General features: G+C 37.1%; 3 protein-coding genes and 2 non-coding genes across 5 annotated transcripts; 3 read left to right on the forward strand and 2 right to left on the reverse strand.

Annotated features, from left to right (window-relative positions):
• Positions 1-1895: 1895 nt before the first annotated feature.
• On the forward strand, positions 1896-3637 carry LOC147559547 (uncharacterized). The gene is made up of 2 exons (XM_086661440.1): positions 1896-3092; positions 3389-3637. Exons 1-2 carry the CDS (start codon positions 2021-2023, stop codon positions 3421-3423), a joined length of 1107 nt encoding a protein of 368 aa, XP_086517566.1. The 5' UTR covers positions 1896-2020; the 3' UTR covers positions 3424-3637.
• A 5149-nt stretch (positions 3638-8786) lies between these two features.
• On the forward strand, positions 8787-14086 carry LOC147559548 (protein PAM71-homolog, chloroplastic). Its single transcript, XM_086661441.1, has 10 exons — positions 8787-9117; positions 9388-9538; positions 10521-10698; positions 11613-11660; positions 12290-12386; positions 12505-12665; positions 12826-12891; positions 13250-13300; positions 13482-13586; positions 13680-14086. Exons 1-10 carry the CDS (start codon positions 9000-9002, stop codon positions 13743-13745), a joined length of 1041 nt encoding a protein of 346 aa, XP_086517567.1. The 5' UTR covers positions 8787-8999; the 3' UTR covers positions 13746-14086.
• A 1770-nt stretch (positions 14087-15856) lies between these two features.
• Positions 15857-19706, forward strand: LOC147559549 (dnaJ protein ERDJ3B-like). Its single transcript, XM_086661442.1, has 10 exons — positions 15857-16295; positions 16377-16525; positions 16712-16838; positions 17445-17556; positions 17803-17919; positions 18027-18113; positions 18760-18819; positions 18908-18985; positions 19100-19171; positions 19262-19706. Exons 1-10 carry the CDS (start codon positions 16225-16227, stop codon positions 19418-19420), a joined length of 1032 nt encoding a protein of 343 aa, XP_086517568.1. The 5' UTR covers positions 15857-16224; the 3' UTR covers positions 19421-19706.
• A 742-nt stretch (positions 19707-20448) lies between these two features.
• Positions 20449-20520, reverse strand: TRNAP-CGG (transfer RNA proline (anticodon CGG)). Its single transcript has one exon. It is a non-coding gene; the product is annotated as a tRNA-Pro (tRNA).
• A 74-nt stretch (positions 20521-20594) lies between these two features.
• Positions 20595-20667, reverse strand: TRNAA-AGC (transfer RNA alanine (anticodon AGC)). Its single transcript has one exon. It is a non-coding gene; the product is annotated as a tRNA-Ala (tRNA).
• Positions 20668-20725: the final 58 nt, after the last annotated feature.

Genomic DNA, 20725 nt, shown 5'->3' on the forward strand with positions numbered 1-20725 from the left:
TAGGAATCAATCAAAAGACATGAAACTAAACAAGAAATGCTCTCACTGTCTTATCTTCTATTGTTATATAGAAAGAAAACAATCCATAAAAACAATGAAACTCATAAAATTAGCCATGAAAAGTACAACCCATAGAGGAAAATATAGTAAGCTAAACCAGAAGATCGACCAAGAACTTTTTCAAGATCTGAAGCTGTAGTTAAATAATTTAACTCAATCTGTATATCCCAAGTACTGATTTTAGATCAGATGAGTAATTTGTTCCTGTAAAAGCTTGAATCCAAATTGTACCCACTAAAATCATCCATTTACTAAATCAACACAAGAAATCTAAAATGATGAAATCAATTATAAACTTCTAATTAACTAAGAATCAGGTATTCACGTCGTTAGATATACAGAAGAAATAAAGATGAACAAAGATCTAGAGAGTGGAAATACTAACCTGGACTGATCGATTAAACAAGATGCGAACCGAAGAACCCTAAACTTCGCATCATAGTAGCTTCATCTCACCATTTCTAGGGTTTACATCTCACGATATTCTCTCTCTCTTTCTCAATAATCTCGCGATTTTAGCTCTCTCTTTTTCTCTCTCTCTCCCTCTCTTTCTCTCTCTTCTCTGAAATTTTTTGACCTAGGAAAACATGAAAGGCACGGGAAGAAGCAAGAAGGTGGGGTGAATACTGGTGTTACCCCCTTAGAAAAAAAATTATGTCCGAAGTAATCCAACTTTCTAGCGACGGCTTTTTAAAAAAACGTCGGTATTAGTAATTGTTACCGACAGATTATACAAACCGTCGCTAGAAACCGTCGCTAAAAGACCCTATTTTTGTAGTGTTATTTTCCTTACTTGATATTTTTGTTTATTTATGGACAATTCTCTCATGAGTTTTCATTAGATATGCCTAATTAGGAATCACTTAACATTACCAAAATTGATGTCTTTATCCAGTAGTTGTTGGATAACTTAAACTTTCTTATCATTAAAGTAATTAATCTCTCGGTTATATCATAATAGAAATAGATATAGTTATTCGAGATACATTGAAAGCATGCTTATAAAAGCAACTTTATACCATCAATTGATCCATCTCAATCACCACTCCAACTCGAAAAGTTGAACTCCTGCTCTCTCTCACAATACTCAACATCATCTCGTAGCCTTCTTTAACTAGGACATGTTCAAGATGTTAATTATTTGTTGTTGTAGTAATTCTTAGTGGTTTCTGTAACGTTCGGTGTTTTGGAGTACTATAATTTCAAATGATTTGTATTATACTCTTCTGGAAAGCTAATCCTAGTATACAACTTTGTTGTTTTAGAAATTTTGTCAGAGTACTATAATGAACCCATAAATGCTCGACAATGAACTGAATTTTAGAGTCATTAGTATAGTCATTTGATCAATAAGCTATATCATATAACTTCTCTAACATTAATTTCAAACTCACTTGATTTGTAAGTATCTAAAACCTAAAACTGTATGGAAACATACAAAAAACCAAATTCGTTAAAGAATTACCCTAATTTAGATGACAACGCCTCAAATTTAGCGTACTTCGAATCCTTAACCTCTAAAGCGAAAGACTATACTTCTAAGTTCTTACCAATCCAACCAAGGATTGTTAGCAGAGAAATACCAACTTGTACAGAGATAAATTAAGAATGCTATTACGGGTCAAATACTAAAGATAACCCACGGACCAGCAACATAGCCCACGGACCAGCAGCATAGAGGCGCCCCACAACAGCACAATCGGATCTAACCAAACTGTTATGATTTCATGTGATTTGTATACATATTAGTTATGATTTTATGTGTATCTTTTGATGTATATCCTAACACCGACTTGTACTCTATAAATACATATGATTATCAATACAAAACTACAGAGAATTCATCTCTAAATCTCGTCTTCTCTCATTACTCTAAACTTACTTTCACTAGCATTTACATCGTATTTACAATTTCACATGGTATAAGAGCCTCGTTGCTTTTGATTTGATTTTTTTTACGATGTCTTCTTCTGATGGTACTACTGTTTCTCATTCCGCTGCTCAAAACTCTCAAGTTTTCGACGTTCATCATTCCGATTCACCCACTACGGTGTTGATAACTCCGCTACTCACAGGAGATAACTATGCCTCCTGGTCTCGTGGTATGACAAAAGCTCTTCGTGCCAAGGATAAACTTGGCTTCGTTGACGGTACTATTGTCAAACCAACCTCTCCCGCGGATTTACATTCATGGGAACGTTGCAACGACTTAGTTGCAAGTTGGATTCTCAACTCCGTATCCCCGGATATTCAATCATCTATTTTATATGATGAATCGGCTGCCGAAACTTGGAAAAACCTATACGATCGCTTCTTTCAAACAAATGCCCCAAAGATATATCAACTTAAAAGAGCGATATCTTCATTGAAACAAGAGGGATTAGATGTATCCACTTATTTCACCCAATTGAAGTCATTACAGGACGAGTTGCAATCTCTTATGATCGTTGAACCATGCATCTGTACACAAGGTAAGTCCTTACTTGATCGACTTAATCAGGAACGTGCAATGGAGTTCCTTCAAGGGCTCCACGATTGCTTCTCTGCTATCAGGAGCCAGATTCTTCTCATGGACCCTTTTCCGTCCATTTTACGGATCCATTCGTTGGTCAAACAAGAAGAGGTCCAGCAGAATATCATGAACTCCAACTCTATCGTCACCGAAGCTGCAACCTTGGCTGTTGGACATCCTTCTCGACCACCAAGTACTGAACCTTCTCGCCCAAAGAGACAACGTCCATACTGTGACTATTGTCACAACCATGGACATGTTCGAGCTTCCTGTTTTCAGTTGCATGGATATCCTCCTCGATCTGGTCCGCAACAGCAACGACCTCGTGCCCGCCCACAACAGTTTCCTTTAGCTGCTCCAGTACTCAATGAACAGACCCAGCAAGGAGTGGTGCCGTCAGCAACATCCCTGACCAGGGAACAGTACCAGGGCCTCATTAGTTTATTGGACCAGACCCGTCCTGCTACAGGCACTCCAACAGTACCTAACAGTTCAACAGAACCGACCATCAATCTCACAGGTATGTGTTTCAAATCCTCTCCATGGGTTATAGATTCGGGGGCGGCAAAACATATATGTTGTTCTTTGAAACGATTCTCTTCTTATGTTGTTGCTCCTCCCAATTACTTCGTACGTCTTCCTAATGGAACTCGAATACGAGTTCTTCACATCGGCTCCATTTCATTTTCCGATTCATTTTATCTCAAAAATGTATTACATATTCCCGATTTCAAACTTAATTTATTATCTGTTTCTGAAATTACTATCTCACTATCATGTACTGTGATTTTTGACTCTACCTCGTGTGTCTTTCAGGACCCAGCGACGGACAAGAGGATTGGGCTTGGTGATCGTCATGAGGGACTCTATTTTCTTCGTACGGACCCTAGGATTAGCTCGTTTTCTATTTCTTCTAGTTTTATTAATAATGTAACTTTCAATGATTGGCATTGGCGATTGGGTCATCCATCGCCATCTAGATTTAAGTATTTAATTTCGAAAGTTCCATGTATGCAATCTATTTCATTTATTAATAAACCGTGCGATATTTATCCCTTATCAAAACAAGTACGTTTACCCTTTCCAACTAGTACCTCTACCTCTTCTCGTCCATTTGCACTTGTTCATGCGGATTTATGGGGTCCGTTTTCTGTTTTATCTAATTCTGGATGTCGTTATTTCTTGACTATGGTCGATGACTATTCTCGTTGCACGTGGATTTTTCTTTTACATAACAAATCCGACACTACTAGGCACATTATTAATTTTTCTAATTTTGTTACCAATCAATTTCGTACTTCCATCTCTTCCATTCAATCTGGAAATAGTTCCATATTAATCCCACAAATACAAACGTTTCGTTCGGATAATGGAACCGAATTCACAAATCGGGAACTCCAATCTTGGTTTCAATCTCAAGGTATTGTACATCAAACTAGTTGTACACATACCCCCCAACAAAACGGGGTTGTTGAACGAAAACATAGGCATATACTCGAAGTTGCTCGGTCAATTCGCTTACAAGCTCACCTTCCCCTTTCCTTTTGGGGTGAGTGTGTATTAACGGCGGTATATATCATAAATAAATTACCGACGCCCGTTCTCAATGGATTATCACCACATGAGAAGTTACTTGGTACCTCTCCTGACCTCACCCATCTTAGAATTTTCGGTTGTCTATGTTACTTCCGTCGTCCGATCGTCAAAACAAAACTCGATAGCCGTGCTTCTCCCGGTATTTTCGTTGGCTATCCATTTGGCCAAAAAGGTTATCGTATCTATGATCTTTCTACACGAAAAATTATCACATCTCGTGATGTCATTTTTCATGAACATCGTTTTCCTATGTCGTCCATTTCTCTTCCTCGACAACAAACTCATATATCCATTTCCGACAATGGTTCTTTTCTGTTCCCTTACTCTCATCAATCACAAAATCGGTCCCACTACCATACTAACCGAACCAGTAGCTCCTGTCCAGCTCTGGACCGGTTTTCTGAAAACATCATAGCACCTAATTCTAGAGGCGCCACAACGTCTACTTGCACCCCTGCTTCTCCAGGCGCCACAACACCTGGCCCATCCATTGATTCTACAGGCGCCACAACTCCTACCCTTTCTAATAACACTCCTGTTTCTTTGGAATCTAATGACCAAACCCCACTTGATAACTTAACAGTAGACAATTATTCACCCGAGTCCACTGTTCCTATTCGACCGACTCGTGTCCGACGTCCTCCAATTCGTCTAAATGATTACATTTGTTATAATTCTACACCTCCTCTTATAAAATCCAATATTCCTTATCCTCTAGTCAATTATTTTTCCTTGGATGCTTTTTCAGTAACTCATCAAGCATTTCTTGGTTCAGTCATTTCCAATAATGAACCCACTTCTTTTTCCCAAGCAATGAAATCATCACATTGGCGGGACGCCATGTCCAAAGAAATCTCGGCCTTAGAATCAAATAAAACTTGGTCCATTGTTGATCTTCCTCAAGGTAAACGACCCATTGGTTGTAAATGGGTTTACAAGATCAAGTTTCGTTCCGACGGTTCTATTGAACGGTATAAGGCACGTCTTGTTGCAAAAGGCTACACTCAAATAGAGGGTCTCGATTATCATGACACGTTTGCTCCGGTCGCTAAACTTGTCACCGTTCGAATTCTTCTCTCCATTGTTGCCATCAAGGGATGGTCCCTTCATCAGTTAGATGTCAACAATGCGTTTCTTCAAGGAGATCTCGATGAAGAAATTTTTATGAAACTTCCTCCGGGATTCACTCGACAGGGGGAGTCGAAAGTTTGTAAACTTCATAAATCCCTTTACGGCCTTAAACAGGCTTCTCGGCAATGGTTCTCGAAATTCTCCTCTGTTCTTATCCGTCGCGGTTTCACTCAATCACTCTCTGACTATTCTCTTTTCTCTCTGCAGACATCTTCCATCGTCCTTTATGTCCTTGTCTATGTAGATGATATCATCATCACAGGTAACAATGATTCTGCGATTTCTGATTTGAAATCTTTCTTACATACCACCTTCTCTATCAAAGACCTTGGACGCTTACAATACTTCCTAGGGATTGAGGTATCCCGGTCTTCGAAAGGTATTTTTTTATGTCAGAGAAAATATGCTCTTGACATCATCAATGATTCAGGACTCACAGCTTCTCGTCCATCCCCATTTCCAATGGAACAAAAATTACGCTTAGGTCCTTCTGATGGGGATCCTCTTTCCGATCCATCCATCTACCGTCGTCTCATTGGCCGACTACTCTATCTTACCGTCACTCGGCCTGACATTTGTTACGCAGTAAATAATTTAAGTCAATTTTTACAACATCCAACAAACTTGCATTTAGATGCGGCTCATCGAATACTTCGTTATCTTAAGGGAAGTATTAATCATGGTTTATTTCTCTCGGCCACAAGTCCACTTCACATTTCGGGCTATTGTGATTCAGACTGGGCTGGTTGCCCTACAACCAGACGATCCACTACTGGGTTTTTCACTATGCTTGGATCCAGCCCATTATCTTGGAAATCCAAGAAACAACCCACTGTTGCAAAATCTTCGGCCGAAGCTGAATATCGTGCATTAGCAAATCTCACTTGTGAACTTCAATGGATTAAGTCACTTCTCCGTGACCTTGGTATTAATCATTCTTCTCCTATGTCTATTTATTGTGACAATCGTGCGGCCCTTCACATAGCCGACAACCCAGTCTTTCATGAACGAACGAAACACATTGAAATCGACTGTCACTTCGTTCGTGAAAAGATTAAAGACAATACCATTGCTCCTCGCTTTACACCAACTGCTGATCAGCTTGCCGACATTTTTACCAAACCACTTGGTGGTGACGCGTTTATGAAAACAATTGGCAAGTTGGGCATCATTACTATATCTGCTCCACCTTGAGGGGGAGTATTACGGGTCAAATACTAAAGATAACCCACGGACCAGCAACATAGCCCACGGACCAGCAGCATAGAGGCGCCCCACAACAGCACAATCGGATCTAACCAAACTGTTATGATTTCATGTGATTTGTATACATATTAGTTATGATTTTATGTGTATCTTTTGATGTATATCCTAACACCGACTTGTACTCTATAAATACATATGATTATCAATACAAAACTACAGAGAATTCATCTCTAAATCTCGTCTTCTCTCATTACTCTAAACTTACTTTCACTAGCATTTACATCGTATTTACAATTTCACAAATGCCTACCAAAATCGTGTTAAAACCATGATTACAACACTCAAGCCCACCTAATTATAAAGAACAACAAGTTCCCAATCTATAAAAATCTACTCAAAATCCTTTTCCTTTTTTCCCTAACACCAACCCCGATGAGGCAACGAGACAAATTCACGAACAACAGAGAGGCAAGTCCTTCTGTGTTTTGTTTCAACCAAAAAAAAAAAAGAAGTCCTTTTGTGTTTTAATTTAAAATTATATTTAGGTCCTTAAGATTCGTCTGATTACAAAAATCCCTCTGATGTTGACCAGATTGCAAATTTTATCTATGTTTTAACCTGATTCAATTGCCATATAGTCTTTCAGGGAACACAATTTTAGTCTATGTTTTCTTAGAGAATGGTCATAGTTGAACCACTATTTTCGAAGATTTTGAATGGGTGAAACGAAAGAAAAAATACTATGCGATTTGAAGAAGTTATTATTTCTAGATTGCTAGCAACACAATATACGAGTGATAGGAGAACTATAAATGATGTATTGGCCAAAAATGGTAGTTGGCTCAATGATGCACTCAATATACATCAAAATATGATGTAAAGTTGCCGGCTCTACTTACGACCTCCTAAGCCTCGCATGAAGGGCATCTAATATGTTTGTGCCTTACAAATATGTCTAACTTGTTGACACTCCCCAACGAGAAACCGAACACGCATGCATATTAAAGACCAATATGCCCCACATTTCTACTATAGACCAACATGCAAATAAGCTTACTCGAGCCTATCATACTTACTCAAGCCCAACATGGCCACCACGCCCACTTAAGTCTAACATAAGTCTAACATTCCCGCCCGTCTGCTCCAACCCAACATGCCCAATATAAGATATACCTACTCGTGTAGTCGTTTGTAGCATGCCTGAGATGTTTACTTTAGTCCAAAATCCAACCTATTGAAACCTCGACTTATATTGAAGTCCATTCATCAAGTATAGACGATCAAGTCTCAAGCTATCTCGAAGAGTAAGAGATCTCCTCTACCACAAACACGCCAAAATTAGAGTCAACGCATATAGTAAGATGAAGCTTCTCTCTACAAGAGATCATTGGCTCTAAGTATAACCTAGTAGGACCGAGAGACATCCCTGATCATACTATTTCAGATTTGTGCTCTTTGCCTCTACGAGGGTTACACACGTTCGACAAGTTATAATAGAGATAAACTCTTTTCTTGGAGGTTATGTGGAACCTCAGACAAAAATCTCTAATATTCTCACCTTTGACCTAACATTTTAGATATCACTCTCTCCTCTGGTAGTCATTGACTACTAGATAAGCTGAAGAGTTTTGGTTAGAAGTCTTCCACCATATCTTGTTCGATTTTGGACTCACACATACTCTGTCTCCATCCATCTGGAAATGCTACGCCTTTGCGCTCCTTGTTTGATCTATACTCCTCAGATAATTTGAAATGCTACTCTTAGTCCCGGATATTACGAAATTAGTCCAACGATTTACTCACTGAGCCCTGAACACTTTATGAGATGAGCTATACCTCGATGGCATAACTATGCTAATATCTCTAGCGTTCCCTCTTTTAACTCTTTATCTACTATTATAGTTAATTTGACCGCCAAAGCCCCCTTAGTCGATACCATCCCCCTGTCCCAAGACTTCATGAGTTTATCATCTTTTACAGGTCCACCATTACTCGTTTTCCGTCCGTCTTTCCGTCATGCACAACAACAATCTTAGAAGTGCAAGACTTAAAAAATTGTAGCTTATATTGGCATATGCCAGGATGAAAATGCAGTAGGTCTCCACTATACCATGCTGAGAAAGTCTTCGTAAATCATACATACACGATGATTGACTATTTACCCACACATTCCACTTTCTACTTGACGAAGACGAAGAAGCTATAGAGTCCAAGGTGGCGGAACATCCACCCTTAGATCAGATCGAAGCTATAGACATCACAAGTAAAATGTATAAAATATAGTATAGAAGTCGTTTGGACGAGAACTTTAGCAGAAAGAAAATGGAACCGTGATAAATGCCGCTTTAGCTGATTTCCATTTTATCTCCTTATGTACACGTGGCAGCTCGTAAATACTCAATACACCTTGTACTTGATCTTCTTTTCCAAATCCCCAATTTTGATACTGAACTGTCTATCGTTGAAACGGAGGGAGATTCTCTAGAGAGAGAAGATGGAAGGGCTTAGGGTTCTTCATTCTCCTCCTAGATTTCTTGGCACGAAGAAGAAGAAGCAATTACTCTTTACCTCTGCCAATTTATCAGGAAGAACTAAAACCTCTTTACCTTCAAGTAAGTGTTCTTCCATCACCTTCGTTTCCTTTCGTCTTTAACACTTTTTATAATTTTTTCTGCTCTAAATTCCTTAATTAGTCTCAATATGAATGAATTAAGTATAGTTGAATTGATCATGTATTCAAGAAAAGAATCAACTAAACTAGCTGAATTTTATTGTTTATCTTTTTAATCACTGATTTGTTGGAATCTGTTATCATCTTTCTTATTATTTGTGTTTTTTTTTTTCTCTTCTAGTTGCTAATAGTGCATTTAACTTGCTTATAGTGAGATTTGGAGTAATTTCAAGAACGAGTTCAATTCGTCATACAATTAGAGTTCAAGCAGCAAATGTCAGTATTGGATCTGGTGATTATGAAGGAAGAGATGAAAATGAGGATAAGAAGATCATTATTGATTCTTCATCAAAATCTAAATCGTGAGTTAACTAATTGTAGCAATTTTTGTGTAAAAATTTCAAAATTGTGTTTTTTATACTATCTATGAAGATTTATTTTCTCTAGGAAAATGATGTCTAAAACATTGAACTGAAATTTTAGCTTTCGAAACTTCATCGATAATGCTATGCTGGAAAACATTAGAAAGTCTTCGACTTTATACATATAAATATAGTCACAAATCTTAATGACGTAAAGAAAATTAGACACCTGTGCCATTTTTCGATTGCGGAAATAGAATGCTGTTACAAAACTAATGTTTGGTACAAGGGAATGCATCAACAATCGCATCCATAGCTGGATGGAATTCCTACTAAGAGGGGCTATCCAAAACTCAGGGTGGTGGGTGGGTTTGCTATTCCCTTTCCATTGGAATCGTAATTCAAATAGCCCAAGGAAAAAATCAACCCCGACCATTCCTATCCTGACCAAACCAAATAGCGAAGTAAGGTATTGTGTTACGGTATTGTCATTCTTGGTAATCATATTCCTTTCCCTCACGTCAAATATGGCCCTAGCCATAAGCTTAAAATTTTAAGAGAAATGATTCGAGTAACAGTTTGAAGTTATAAACTCAAAATTTGGAACACTGTTCCATACTGTGTAGACACTCAGAGATTAGTTTTGTTTTCAAAATTGTTACAAATTGAATTGAAATGTTATCAGGATTAAACCAATCGGTCTTACACTTAGAGAAAAGTTCCATGTTCTGTACTTCGATGACACAAAAGGATAAAAATCACTTGAATACAGTAAAGCACATCCTAAGTGAAGTTTTCCTTGTTGGATCCTTCAGTTCCTTAATCACATTACTTGCTGGCTGCTGCTGCAAGGAGACACTCACATTCTACCTTTCTTGAGATATTTCATAATGTGTGTACTTGCTGAACGATGCAATAGCTTTTTTTTTTTTACTATGTTAAACTGGAGCTGATAATTGTTATAACTCTTGTTATTAATCAGGGATAAGCCTTTAGGTCCATATTTGGCGTCTATCATTTTTGTGCTACTTGGATGTGCTTCAGCATTTCTGTTAATTGCTCTTGTGAATGGTGGACCTAAATCTCTCTTAGCGGCAATTGCAAAGTCAGGCTTCACTGCTGCTTTCACATTGATATTTGTTTCTGAGATAGGGGATAAGGTAAAGCCGTTAAGTTTACCTTGGTGGTTTAAATATAATTGTTTCCTTGCGTCGACATACCAAATTGAGTTGACCATAAAAAATTAATACAAAAAATTGTACTTGTCTGTTATATTCAATTGCCTCTTCATGTTGTCTTTCCTTTTTCTAGTCATTTTTGTATTGATATCCATCTACCCGCTCTTAAACAAACATCCCTCCCACTAGACTGTACCCCTCAAGGAAAAATAGTACCGCGTTATAATTTTCATGATATGTAACACGGGTACTCCGTAGTCCTTTTCAGTATTTCACCATTTCTTGCTTACTCGTATGACGTATCCAATACTCGGTTACTAGCAATCATTTCAGCGAGTTTTCGTTAGATTATGTACATCCTGTGTGTGTGCGTGCACAAGTTTGTACCGAGTCCTTACGATGCCACTCTAGGTTTGTGTCATTTATATAATTTTACTCTGAAAATGGTTGATCCAAAATAACTCTTTCTAGAGTGAAGATAAAGGACCTAAATACTAAAAAAGAAAATATATGTATACAACTGTGTCTATGTATTGGGTTTTTAGGTTGTGTATGTGACGCCCATCCGCATGTTACATAGTTTTCATGGCTTACTGTTGGATTTGGTGCTGCCTATTGAAGAAGGCAAAACTTCTTTCTTTATCTGATTCAGCTAGTTTAGACTTTAACACCTCATACTTGTGCAGTTTTTGGATCATTACTCCCCTAGTTCTAGAGATTGTTGGCTTTGGGTTAGCTAAAGAAGTTCTTTTAAGTGATTAAGAGACTTAATCTGCTTAATTTTTGCATTTTCTTTCGTTCTTTCGTAATAGTACCTATTATTTTGTCTGTGATGCTAAGGTTCCTTCAGCAAAGTGGTTTTGTAATATGGCTTGATACTCTACTTCTTTGAACAGACATTTTTCATTGCTGCATTGCTGGCCATGCAATATGAGAAAGGACTGGTAATGTAATCTTGCCCTCTATATTTAGAAATTCCGAACATGTCTTAGCTTATTCCCATTTCTGGTATTTTCTCCTCTGTCTAGTTCTTTATTTGATCTATTTTAGGACAAGGTTTTGCATTTCACTTGATCATAGAAGCATTTCAAGGGTGAGTGTTATGTATATCAGGCTTTAAATCTGAACATATTGTAATGTTTGAAATGAACGGGACCGCTACATAAATTGTGATAAATCACCCATCTTATTACCTGAGGCTCATAAGTCAAGATGGCATGACCTCACACAGTATAACCTACATTTACCTTTATAAATAAGAGAATTATTTATTGAACATCTTAAGCAGGTACTTGAGTTTGAACAAATCTGTCACTGAGTTTGTTCAGATCATTCGAAGATGAAGAGTTGACTATTACCTCGTAACGACAATAAAAATCTAATATCATGCTCATCATGCAGATTCTCTCGTGGCCATTCTTATACATTAGAGTTCTAGGTTTAGAAAATGAGTGGAAAGAAGAGGCAAAAGATAGAAGAAGTATTAAAGGAAGGAAACAAGTAAAAGTTTGAGAAATCAAGATATGGTCAAGAAGCTTTAACCATTTCCCTAACCGTGTAATTACCTGAGCAGGTCTTGTTAGGATCAATGGGAGCTCTTTCACTAATGACAGTCCTCTCTGTGGTAATTGGAAGGATATTTCAGTCAGTACCCTCACAATTTCAGACAAGTAAGTTCACAAATATGTGATAAAATGAGAACTTTGATTAAAACTGAAAAAAATTGTGTCGCAGTGATTTTATTTTTTTTCGTTGCGGTTTCTGAATGACTTAATGCATTTTGAACAGCTTTACCGATTGGAGAATATGCAGCGGTGGCTCTTCTTATGTTCTTTGGTCTCAAATCGTTAAAAGACGCATGGGATCTTCCATCAAATGAGAAGAAGAGTACTGAAAAGAGCCCTGAACTTGGAGAATACATTGAAGCGGAGGAGCTCGTGAAGGAAAAGGTCATATTTTTAAAGTCTAATTCTATGTTATTGTGAAGTAGATTTCTGGGGATTAAAGTTCCTTGCTGACGGTTGAAGACTCCACAAAATTTGTATCTTTCGAATTTTATTTCTATTATCTTTCTTGCTTCCTGATACTGGATTATCTGCTCAATATCAGGTGGCAAAGCGGCTAACGAATCCACTGGAAATAATCTGGAAATCATTCAGCCTCGTGTTCTTTGCTGTGAGTAAAGCATCCATATTTAGATTCTCAATCTAGTTCATGCTTTTAGTTGGTTTATTTATATTATGGAACCCTCAAAAGAATGCATACATTCATGTAAAAAACTGATCTAGTTAATGAGTACAGAATTGGAAACAAATATGAGATTGTTTTCTTATAAATCACGATTCTAGAAAATATTAGGTTCCTTCGATTTATAAAACGCAACAGATTGTCATTCGGAAAGGAAACTTATTATAAGTCATGTACAACCATTTTATAATTGATCACTAGTGGTAAAAATACAAAGCGAAAATGTTGAGTAGAAATTCCAAGTCTTACAAAATAAGCACAGTAACAAAATCATGAAAACTTGCAGGAATGGGGGGATCGTTCAATGCTTGCGACAATAGCTTTAGGTGCTGCACAGGTATGCGGTGTTCCTCGTGAATCTTGAAGAATATCGCAAGATAAAATATGTCTTTCCTAAATTCTTTGTTTTACAAGATCCACATAGCTTTAGTTATCTATATTTTGATTGAGTTCAAATCGTAATAGAAGATAACAATAGTATGAATAATTTGTATGATATATATTATATATCAATACAGTCTCCGTGGGGTGTGGCTGGTGGAGCCATTGCTGGACATCTTATTGCAACTTTAGTTGCTATTATAGGAGGGGCACTACTTGCTAACTACATCTCCGAGAAACTGGTAACGAATATCACAATTTCATAATTCACATATTTCTTCATTTATTTTGTGTGAAATACAAACAATTTAACATTATTAATTATTCGTGGACAGGTTGGGTATCTTGGTGGAAGTTTGTTTCTTGTTTTTGCCGGAGCAACACTTCTAGGAGTCTTCTAAAAAAAGAACAGATATCTTTGGGGAAAACCCAGCAGCAGCCAAACCAGTACCATGATCTCTTTCCTCCCCAGATCTCGAAGTTTGATGAGATTGGCTCTGTCTTATAACTCAATGGGAGAGAGAACGACATGGTAATCTTCACCGATGTTTTATTCTTAGAAACTTAATCTGCAAAAGGGAATGAGATAATAAGCTAATTCTAGAGCATCTGCATAGTGTAGTTTAATCAAACAAAAGCTCACTTTGGCTAGTTGGGAACTTGTGTTTCTCTACTGGAGAGACCAGGGTTTTAGTTTTACTGTTTCAAAAATAAAACATCATAATTGAATTATTTGTCTGTCTATCTTTGTTTTAAGATTCAAGCATTATAACGCAAATGGTTAAGAGAAATTGATATAGCTGGTAGTTGTTGATTTATTTGGATATCCCCTAATTTAACAAGGTATCAGTGTTTCGGTCGGTCCACGAACAGCTTCTGTTTTCCCATACGTGAAGAGGCCCAATCGGAGTTTCAAACTCCTCTGCAAAGAAGAAACTAACATTCCATCCCCCACCCCAGGAAAGATAACCTCCATCCTTATCCTCCCCATCACTTCGTAGCTATCCTTCCATCTCCATCTGTCGTTGTTCGTTTGCCCTCCTTCGCAGATGTTTGCTTCCCCTGAGGTGGGCGTGGGATCAAACAACTTCATAAGTGGGATAGGAAATGAATGAAACAACAGGAATGGCGATCATTAGATAACAATATATAATCGGAGGCTGCATCTTCAAAAATGGAGTTGCTTATATAAGGTTAATGGGATAACCATGTATAATCTATGATAAAATTAATGCGGACAACATAAGATATTTTGTCATTGAAAATGTTGTACGTAAGATATGGAAGAAAAATAGGAAAAGCTACAGATCTAAAAGAGGTTTATGATGGTTTGAATGGCAAGACACTGTCTCAAAAATGAAAACAAATATGACTAGATAGAAATTAAACCTCTTCATCAAAAAAAAAAAAGATAGAAATTAAACCGCCTTCTTGATTCAAATAAACAATAAGTTGAATCATATGATTTTCTCTTGGTGGGCAATACGTGGACAACCAATTTTTTTATATGGACAATTATTATTGGGCCCGATACGAGTCAATTATGTTTGCTTTACTTGACTTTGATTTAATAAGAGGACAACTTCATAAAACTTTATTAGTAATAGTTAATAATTTGTGGACCAATAACAAAAACATTAATTAAAATTAAAAAAAACCTAATTTCTTATTCTTCCATAATCAACCATTACCAATCTATCTCTTTCTCTAACTAGGTTGTTCATTTGGTTCCCAACTGGAAATATGTAAGTTATCACATATGTTTAGACTTCCTTCACAAGGCCACAAGGGAGTCCTACTTCAGCGCACATCTTACGAGAAAGGTTGTCATCCATTCATACATGATAATGATCATACTCATTGAAACTGTCTTGAAGGATTTAAAAGTGCACTTAGGGGTTCCAGCCATTGTTAGTGACCCTTCAACATCAGAAAATGCCACACCAGCAAAAACAGTCCAGCTCATGGAATTCAAAGAAAATGAGAGACCCACTTGGCGATTATGTAAGGAGAAGTTGCACTGTGGGTAGTTGTTGACGATGTTGAATGCAATTTTGTAAGAAACACGAGCAGATTTGTTTGATCCAAATATTCAGTTTTCTAAGTTTTTTTGTTTTATTCTAGTGAGTTCTAAGGTTCATGAAGAAGAATAAAATTGGAAGAAAAGAGAAGTAGATTTTGATCCAAAAATACAATGTCTCTCCAAGGTTTCCCTCTCTACAAATTTGTGGGTGTTGAAGAAGAAGAATGTCTAGGGTTTATAGAAGAAAAGAGAAAGGACTTGGAATAAAATCTCAAATTCTTAAAGGAGAAGATTGAAAAATAATAGAGTGATGTCCCCTTAAATTTTGCTGTTCATATAAAAAATTTCAATCTTTTTATTTGTCCACATAAAATAGTTGTCCATATATAAAAATTGGTCGTCCATATATTGGCCACCTTTCTCTTGGACCTGCCACTTGAGTTCTGAAGCGAGCTCCATTTATTCCATCCACTCTGATGATTAGTAGGAAGGAAGTGACAATGAATCTATGCTAAATTCTTATTGTTTTTATGCTGACATCGAAATAATTAATACTACAGAAATTCCACGTGGTAATCTGATTGGGATTTCCACGTCAGGAAAAACTGGATCCGGAAGGCTTGCGTGGCAATAAAAGATGGGGCTTTTGACATCGGAGTCAGTTTAATCTGCGACACAAGAGAAGAAGAAATTCTCCCAGATATAAAACCCTAGAAATTACTCTGAATCTGCGATCTTCTCTTGTTCATGATTCTCCATTCAATCCAGCCCTAGATCTAATAGCTAAACCCTAGATTTTTCTCTAAAAGGAGAGATAGATTCAAATCTCTCCTGATATTAGTAGTAAAGATTTAAAAATGGAGAATCAAATTGCTCGATTTCTGTTATTCATTTTCGTTATTTCATATGCCATTTCTGTTCTTGGAGGGTATGATTCATTTACTTGAGCTAAGTTCATCTTTCTCTCTCTCTCTAGATTGTAATTGAGCTTGTGATTGAATTCATGTAGGAAAAGCTATTACGATATATTGCAACTCTCAAAAGGTGCTTCAGATGAACAAATCAAACGAGCTTATAGAAAATTGGCATTGAAATATCATCCTGATAAGAACCAGGGAAATGAAGAAGCTAACAAGAAATTTGCTGAGATAAGCAATGGTAATTACTACGCATATATGATTAATGATTTTATACAAATTCTACTAATTCTTGTTGAGTTCATATTATTACTATCTAGCCATCTAGGGTTAAACAATGAAACCATTAATATGTATAATTTTTAGTTTAGTTCTTTACAATGTTGTGCACACATTTGATGTAACTCCAAAACCCTCCATTTATCAGCATATGAAGTGTTGAGTGATCGAGAAAAGAGGAATATTTACGATAAATACGGTGAAGAGGGTTTAAAGCAACACGCGGGTGGTGGTGGAAGAGGTGGAGGGATGAATATGCAAGACATCTTTAGCTCGTAAGTTTTTATTTCGATCTGATTAGCTTGCTTTTTGTGGTACAAATCCTGTTTTCTTGTGATAAGGAGTTAGGTTATTTACTTTTTTTTTTGATGAAGGTGTTAGGTTAGGTTACTTGAAATGGTGTTTTCTTGTGATAAGGAGTTAGGTTATTTACTTAAAATGGGATTTTTGTTACTTGAAAATTGATCAGTAACGAGTTGCATGCTTAGAACGAAGTGGCGAGGTTATGGATATATTGAACACTGAGAGCACTTCTTCGTTTTTGTTCTCATTTTTCCTCCAATTTAGAGAATTGGGTGGGTCTGGCCCTTGGCAGATGGATTTACTATTTTGTTAAGAAAAAGGAAGTGATAGTGAATAGTGATTACATATCTTTGTCATGTTACTCCGACAACCTGACTCTTTTCTCGTAGTTTTAGACTTAATGTTTCTTTGTCCACTTGGCACTCTAAGATGAAATTGTCTGTTTTATTTCTTTTTTATTATTGCTGTTTTTAATTATTTTTAACATGGTCATTTTCTATTGTGTCTGTGCTTCTGTAAGTTCAAAAGTATTGGATTTTGCTGTCTAGCCTTGCTGATTAGATGAATTTTCCGTTTAGTTTCTTTGGTGGAGGTGGAGAAGAAGAGGAAGAGAGGGTTGCAAGAGGCGATGATGTTATTGTTGATTTGGATGCTTCGTTGGAAGATTTATACATGGGTGGTACCTTGAAGGTACTGACTCTCTTCACGCTGAAACAAAACCTACTTATAGATGGTTTGAAACTTATTCATGACTATGTGATTTCAATATTGTGGCTTGAAAAATTTATAACGAGTTTTACCTCATTGTCATCTTCTATAGCTTTTCACTCTCATTTAGAACATTGAAAATGACATTTGACAATTCAATCAGTTAGGCCCATAAAATCACCTCTCACCAGTTCATCTGTTAAATGTTAATATTGATGAATCTATCAGGTATGGAGAGAGAAAAACGTTTTAAAGCCAGCACCCGGTAAAAGGCGTTGCAACTGCCGAAATGAGGTTTACCACCGGCAAATAGGTCCTGGGATGTTTCAACAAATGACAGAGCAGGTATTTCACTCAGATGTCAAAATCTTTTCAAACTTATAACGACATAAAAAATTTAACGTCTTCATGTCATTTATATCATCTTCATGTTTTAATGATGTTGTCTTCAGGTCTGCGAAGAATGTCCAAATGTTAAATATGCAAGGGAGGGGTATTTTATCACAGTTGATATTGAGAAAGGAATGCAAGATGGCCAAGTAAGCTTTATAACTTCAACTAATTTTTCGTATATCTTTGATTATTTTATTTGTTAGTACTAGACTAGATATTTATAGCATATACTTGTTGCTTTCTGTTCATCCTCTTTGCACAAAATCTTTTTTCCTGTTCATGTTGAAGCTGAAGGGAGCATGTAATTCTTGTTTTATAGCCTCGGATTTAATGTGTCATATTTGCCATCTTTAATTTCTTTGAACTTGAGAAGTAGTGTAACGTACAACATTCTGTTGCAGAATTTGATTCCCAGATGTTTGTACTTCATATTTCTAGTTTTCTATTTGCGCTCCGTGTCTTGTCTTGATCAGTTGAGAAACTTTGTGTTACACTCTCGCCACAAGCACACAATGTCTGATTCTCCATTTGTAGTCTTGCCTATAATATACGCTTGTAATTCCCATCTTTTGAACCATTCTGTCCCTTAAATGCACGCGTAATTTTTTTGGGTTTCTGAACTTGGAGATAGCCGAAATATTTGTTACTTTTGCTCTTGCTGTGGTTTGGGTCTTTCACCTTCATGTGTAACCTGTTTTTCAGACTTATATTCTATGTATTGCGATTACCTGAAAGCTTACTTTTTTTACTTGTATACTACAACCCTGAATACTCTGTCTTGACATGTTGTAGGAGGTTTCGTTTTATGAGGATGGTGAGCCTAAAATAGATGGGGAGGCTGGAGATCTGAAGGTTTTGTCCACCCGTTCAATTTAACTTGGACCTAGAACTGCCGATGTCGAATTTGAATATTAAACATTTTCTTTGTCCTTTTTGGCAGTTTAAAATCCGGACTGCCCCCCATGATATCTTCAGAAGGGAAGGAAATGACCTTCACACAACTGTTACAATAACCTTGGTACTCTTTCCTTTAGTTCTATTGTTTGAAAACTCTCTCTGTCGCTCTCTCCAATGGGTTAGCAATCGGGAAAAGTAATCTTCCCACTGTCTGAGGAATCCACTTTTTTTTTAGGTACAAGCTCTTGTTGGATTTGAAAAGAACATCAAACATCTTGACGAGCATCTAGTGGACATCAGCTCCAAGGTAAACAAATTCTCTTCGTTCACTTATCCATGGCATTTATTTTGAACACTTTTTAGAAGCACAACTAGTTAACACACGGATTATCGCCAGGGAGTTACTAAACCCAAGGAAGTGAAGAAGTTCAAAGGGGAAGGAATGCCTTTGCATTTTAGCTCAAAGAAAGGAGACTTATATGTTACTTTTGAAGTTCTTTTCCCTTCATCACTAACAGAAGATCAGAGGACAAAGATTAAGGAGGTCTTTGCATAGAACCGGAACAAATTTCTTCCCGATAATTTTGATTTCAAATATGTCATGAACGATCAGAACCATTTATTATAAGGCGAGCTGAGGTAGAGTAGTGGTATCCCAGGAGCTTTTATGAGTAGTGTTCTTTTTTGTTGTTGCTATATTCCTTATTCAAACTGTTCTGGTTCTTCAAACTCTTCTGATTCCTACAGCTACATTTTTCTTATTTACTTCGAGATTCTAACTTTTAATTAGAAAAAGACTTATAAGATATTTTGATACTGAAGTATTGAATTGTCTGTTTTTATCCCTTTGCCTTTTAGTATTTTAATTTCTTGGCAAAACATAGAATTTCGTTCATTATTTTCGATATTATCTTTGAAAGAGAGAGAGAGTGAAATCATTCTGAAGGAAAAATGGGGGTAACATTCTACAACTAGTAGACAACAAGTAAAAGAAATCCAATTACCCTATGATGCGTGGCCAACATGCGTACGTATGTAAGAGACAAGAGACCAACAACCCCAAAGAGAGTCTGCAAGCGGAAAGAATAGAGCTTGTACAATTGCACGAGCATCCCCATCTTTCACCAAACTATGAAAATATTTATACGCCAGCATGGTACAGTGAGCAAGAGTGCATGGGCCTTCACATCCTGTTGTTGTTATAGTTGAGAACACAAGGTGCACTTTCTCCCAAGTACAAAAAGTATCATTCCTCGCATATTATGAATGTTCCCCGTTACTAGTGAAAATTCTCCGAAGAAACAAGCTTTCACTTACTTTTAACGGGTTCAAAGCAATGTCACCCAAAGAGAAGTTTGATCGTCGTTTTCCTCTCTATATTGAATGTGTACGTAAAATTTGTGAAAATTTTCCTCTCTATATTGATCGTCGTTTTGATTTGTGATACAAGGGGTGTGTTATCAGAAAAGAAAATCCCCCCTACCCTCGGTGGCCCTACCCTCGGTGGGTGTGAAATTAGTTTCTTCAGAAATAAATGGCAGAAGTGGGTGGTTGTGGGATATATTACAAAATCAAAAAGGAAAGGGGGTGTTCCGGGAATCGAACTCGGGACCTCTCGCACCCGAAGCGAGAATCATACCACTAGACCAAACACCCTGCTACTTTTTGTATCAACAGTCCCTCTATTTGTAGGTTAGAAAACGGAAATAAACAAAAAGACCAATCGAATTTGGAGATGCGGGGTATCGATCCCCGTACCTCTCGCATGCTAAGCGAGCGCTCTACCATCTGAGCTACATCCCCAATCTGATAATGTCAAGACTGTCAATTACATCAACCAAACACGCTCTCGAGTTGTTCA

This window comes from Eschscholzia californica, unplaced genomic scaffold (genome assembly GCF_041429995.1).
Source record: "Eschscholzia californica isolate CP2 unplaced genomic scaffold, dmEscCali1.0.p SCAF_2, whole genome shotgun sequence".
Classification (NCBI taxonomy): Eukaryota; Viridiplantae; Streptophyta; class Magnoliopsida; order Ranunculales; family Papaveraceae; genus Eschscholzia; species Eschscholzia californica.

Excerpts from the sequence above, each read along its gene's own strand:
- LOC147559547 (XM_086661440.1), top strand. The coding sequence starts at position 2,021 with ATGTCTTCTTCTGATGGTACTACTGTTTCTCATTCCGCTGCTCAAAAC. Across the intron at positions 3,093-3,388 it reads ACCGACCATCAATCTCACAG|GACCCAGCGACGGACAAGAG; the intron begins GTATGTGTTTCA and ends TGTGTCTTTCAG.
- LOC147559548 (XM_086661441.1), top strand. The coding sequence starts at position 9,000 with ATGGAAGGGCTTAGGGTTCTTCATTCTCCTCCTAGATTTCTTGGCACG. Across the intron at positions 10,699-11,612 it reads TTTCTGAGATAGGGGATAAG|ACATTTTTCATTGCTGCATT; the intron begins GTAAAGCCGTTA and ends TTCTTTGAACAG. Across the intron at positions 12,666-12,825 it reads AGGAGCTCGTGAAGGAAAAG|GTGGCAAAGCGGCTAACGAA; the intron begins GTCATATTTTTA and ends GCTCAATATCAG.
- LOC147559549 (XM_086661442.1), top strand. The coding sequence starts at position 16,225 with ATGGAGAATCAAATTGCTCGATTTCTGTTATTCATTTTCGTTATTTCA. Across the intron at positions 17,557-17,802 it reads ACATGGGTGGTACCTTGAAG|GTATGGAGAGAGAAAAACGT; the intron begins GTACTGACTCTC and ends TGAATCTATCAG. Across the intron at positions 17,920-18,026 it reads TTCAACAAATGACAGAGCAG|GTCTGCGAAGAATGTCCAAA; the intron begins GTATTTCACTCA and ends TGTTGTCTTCAG.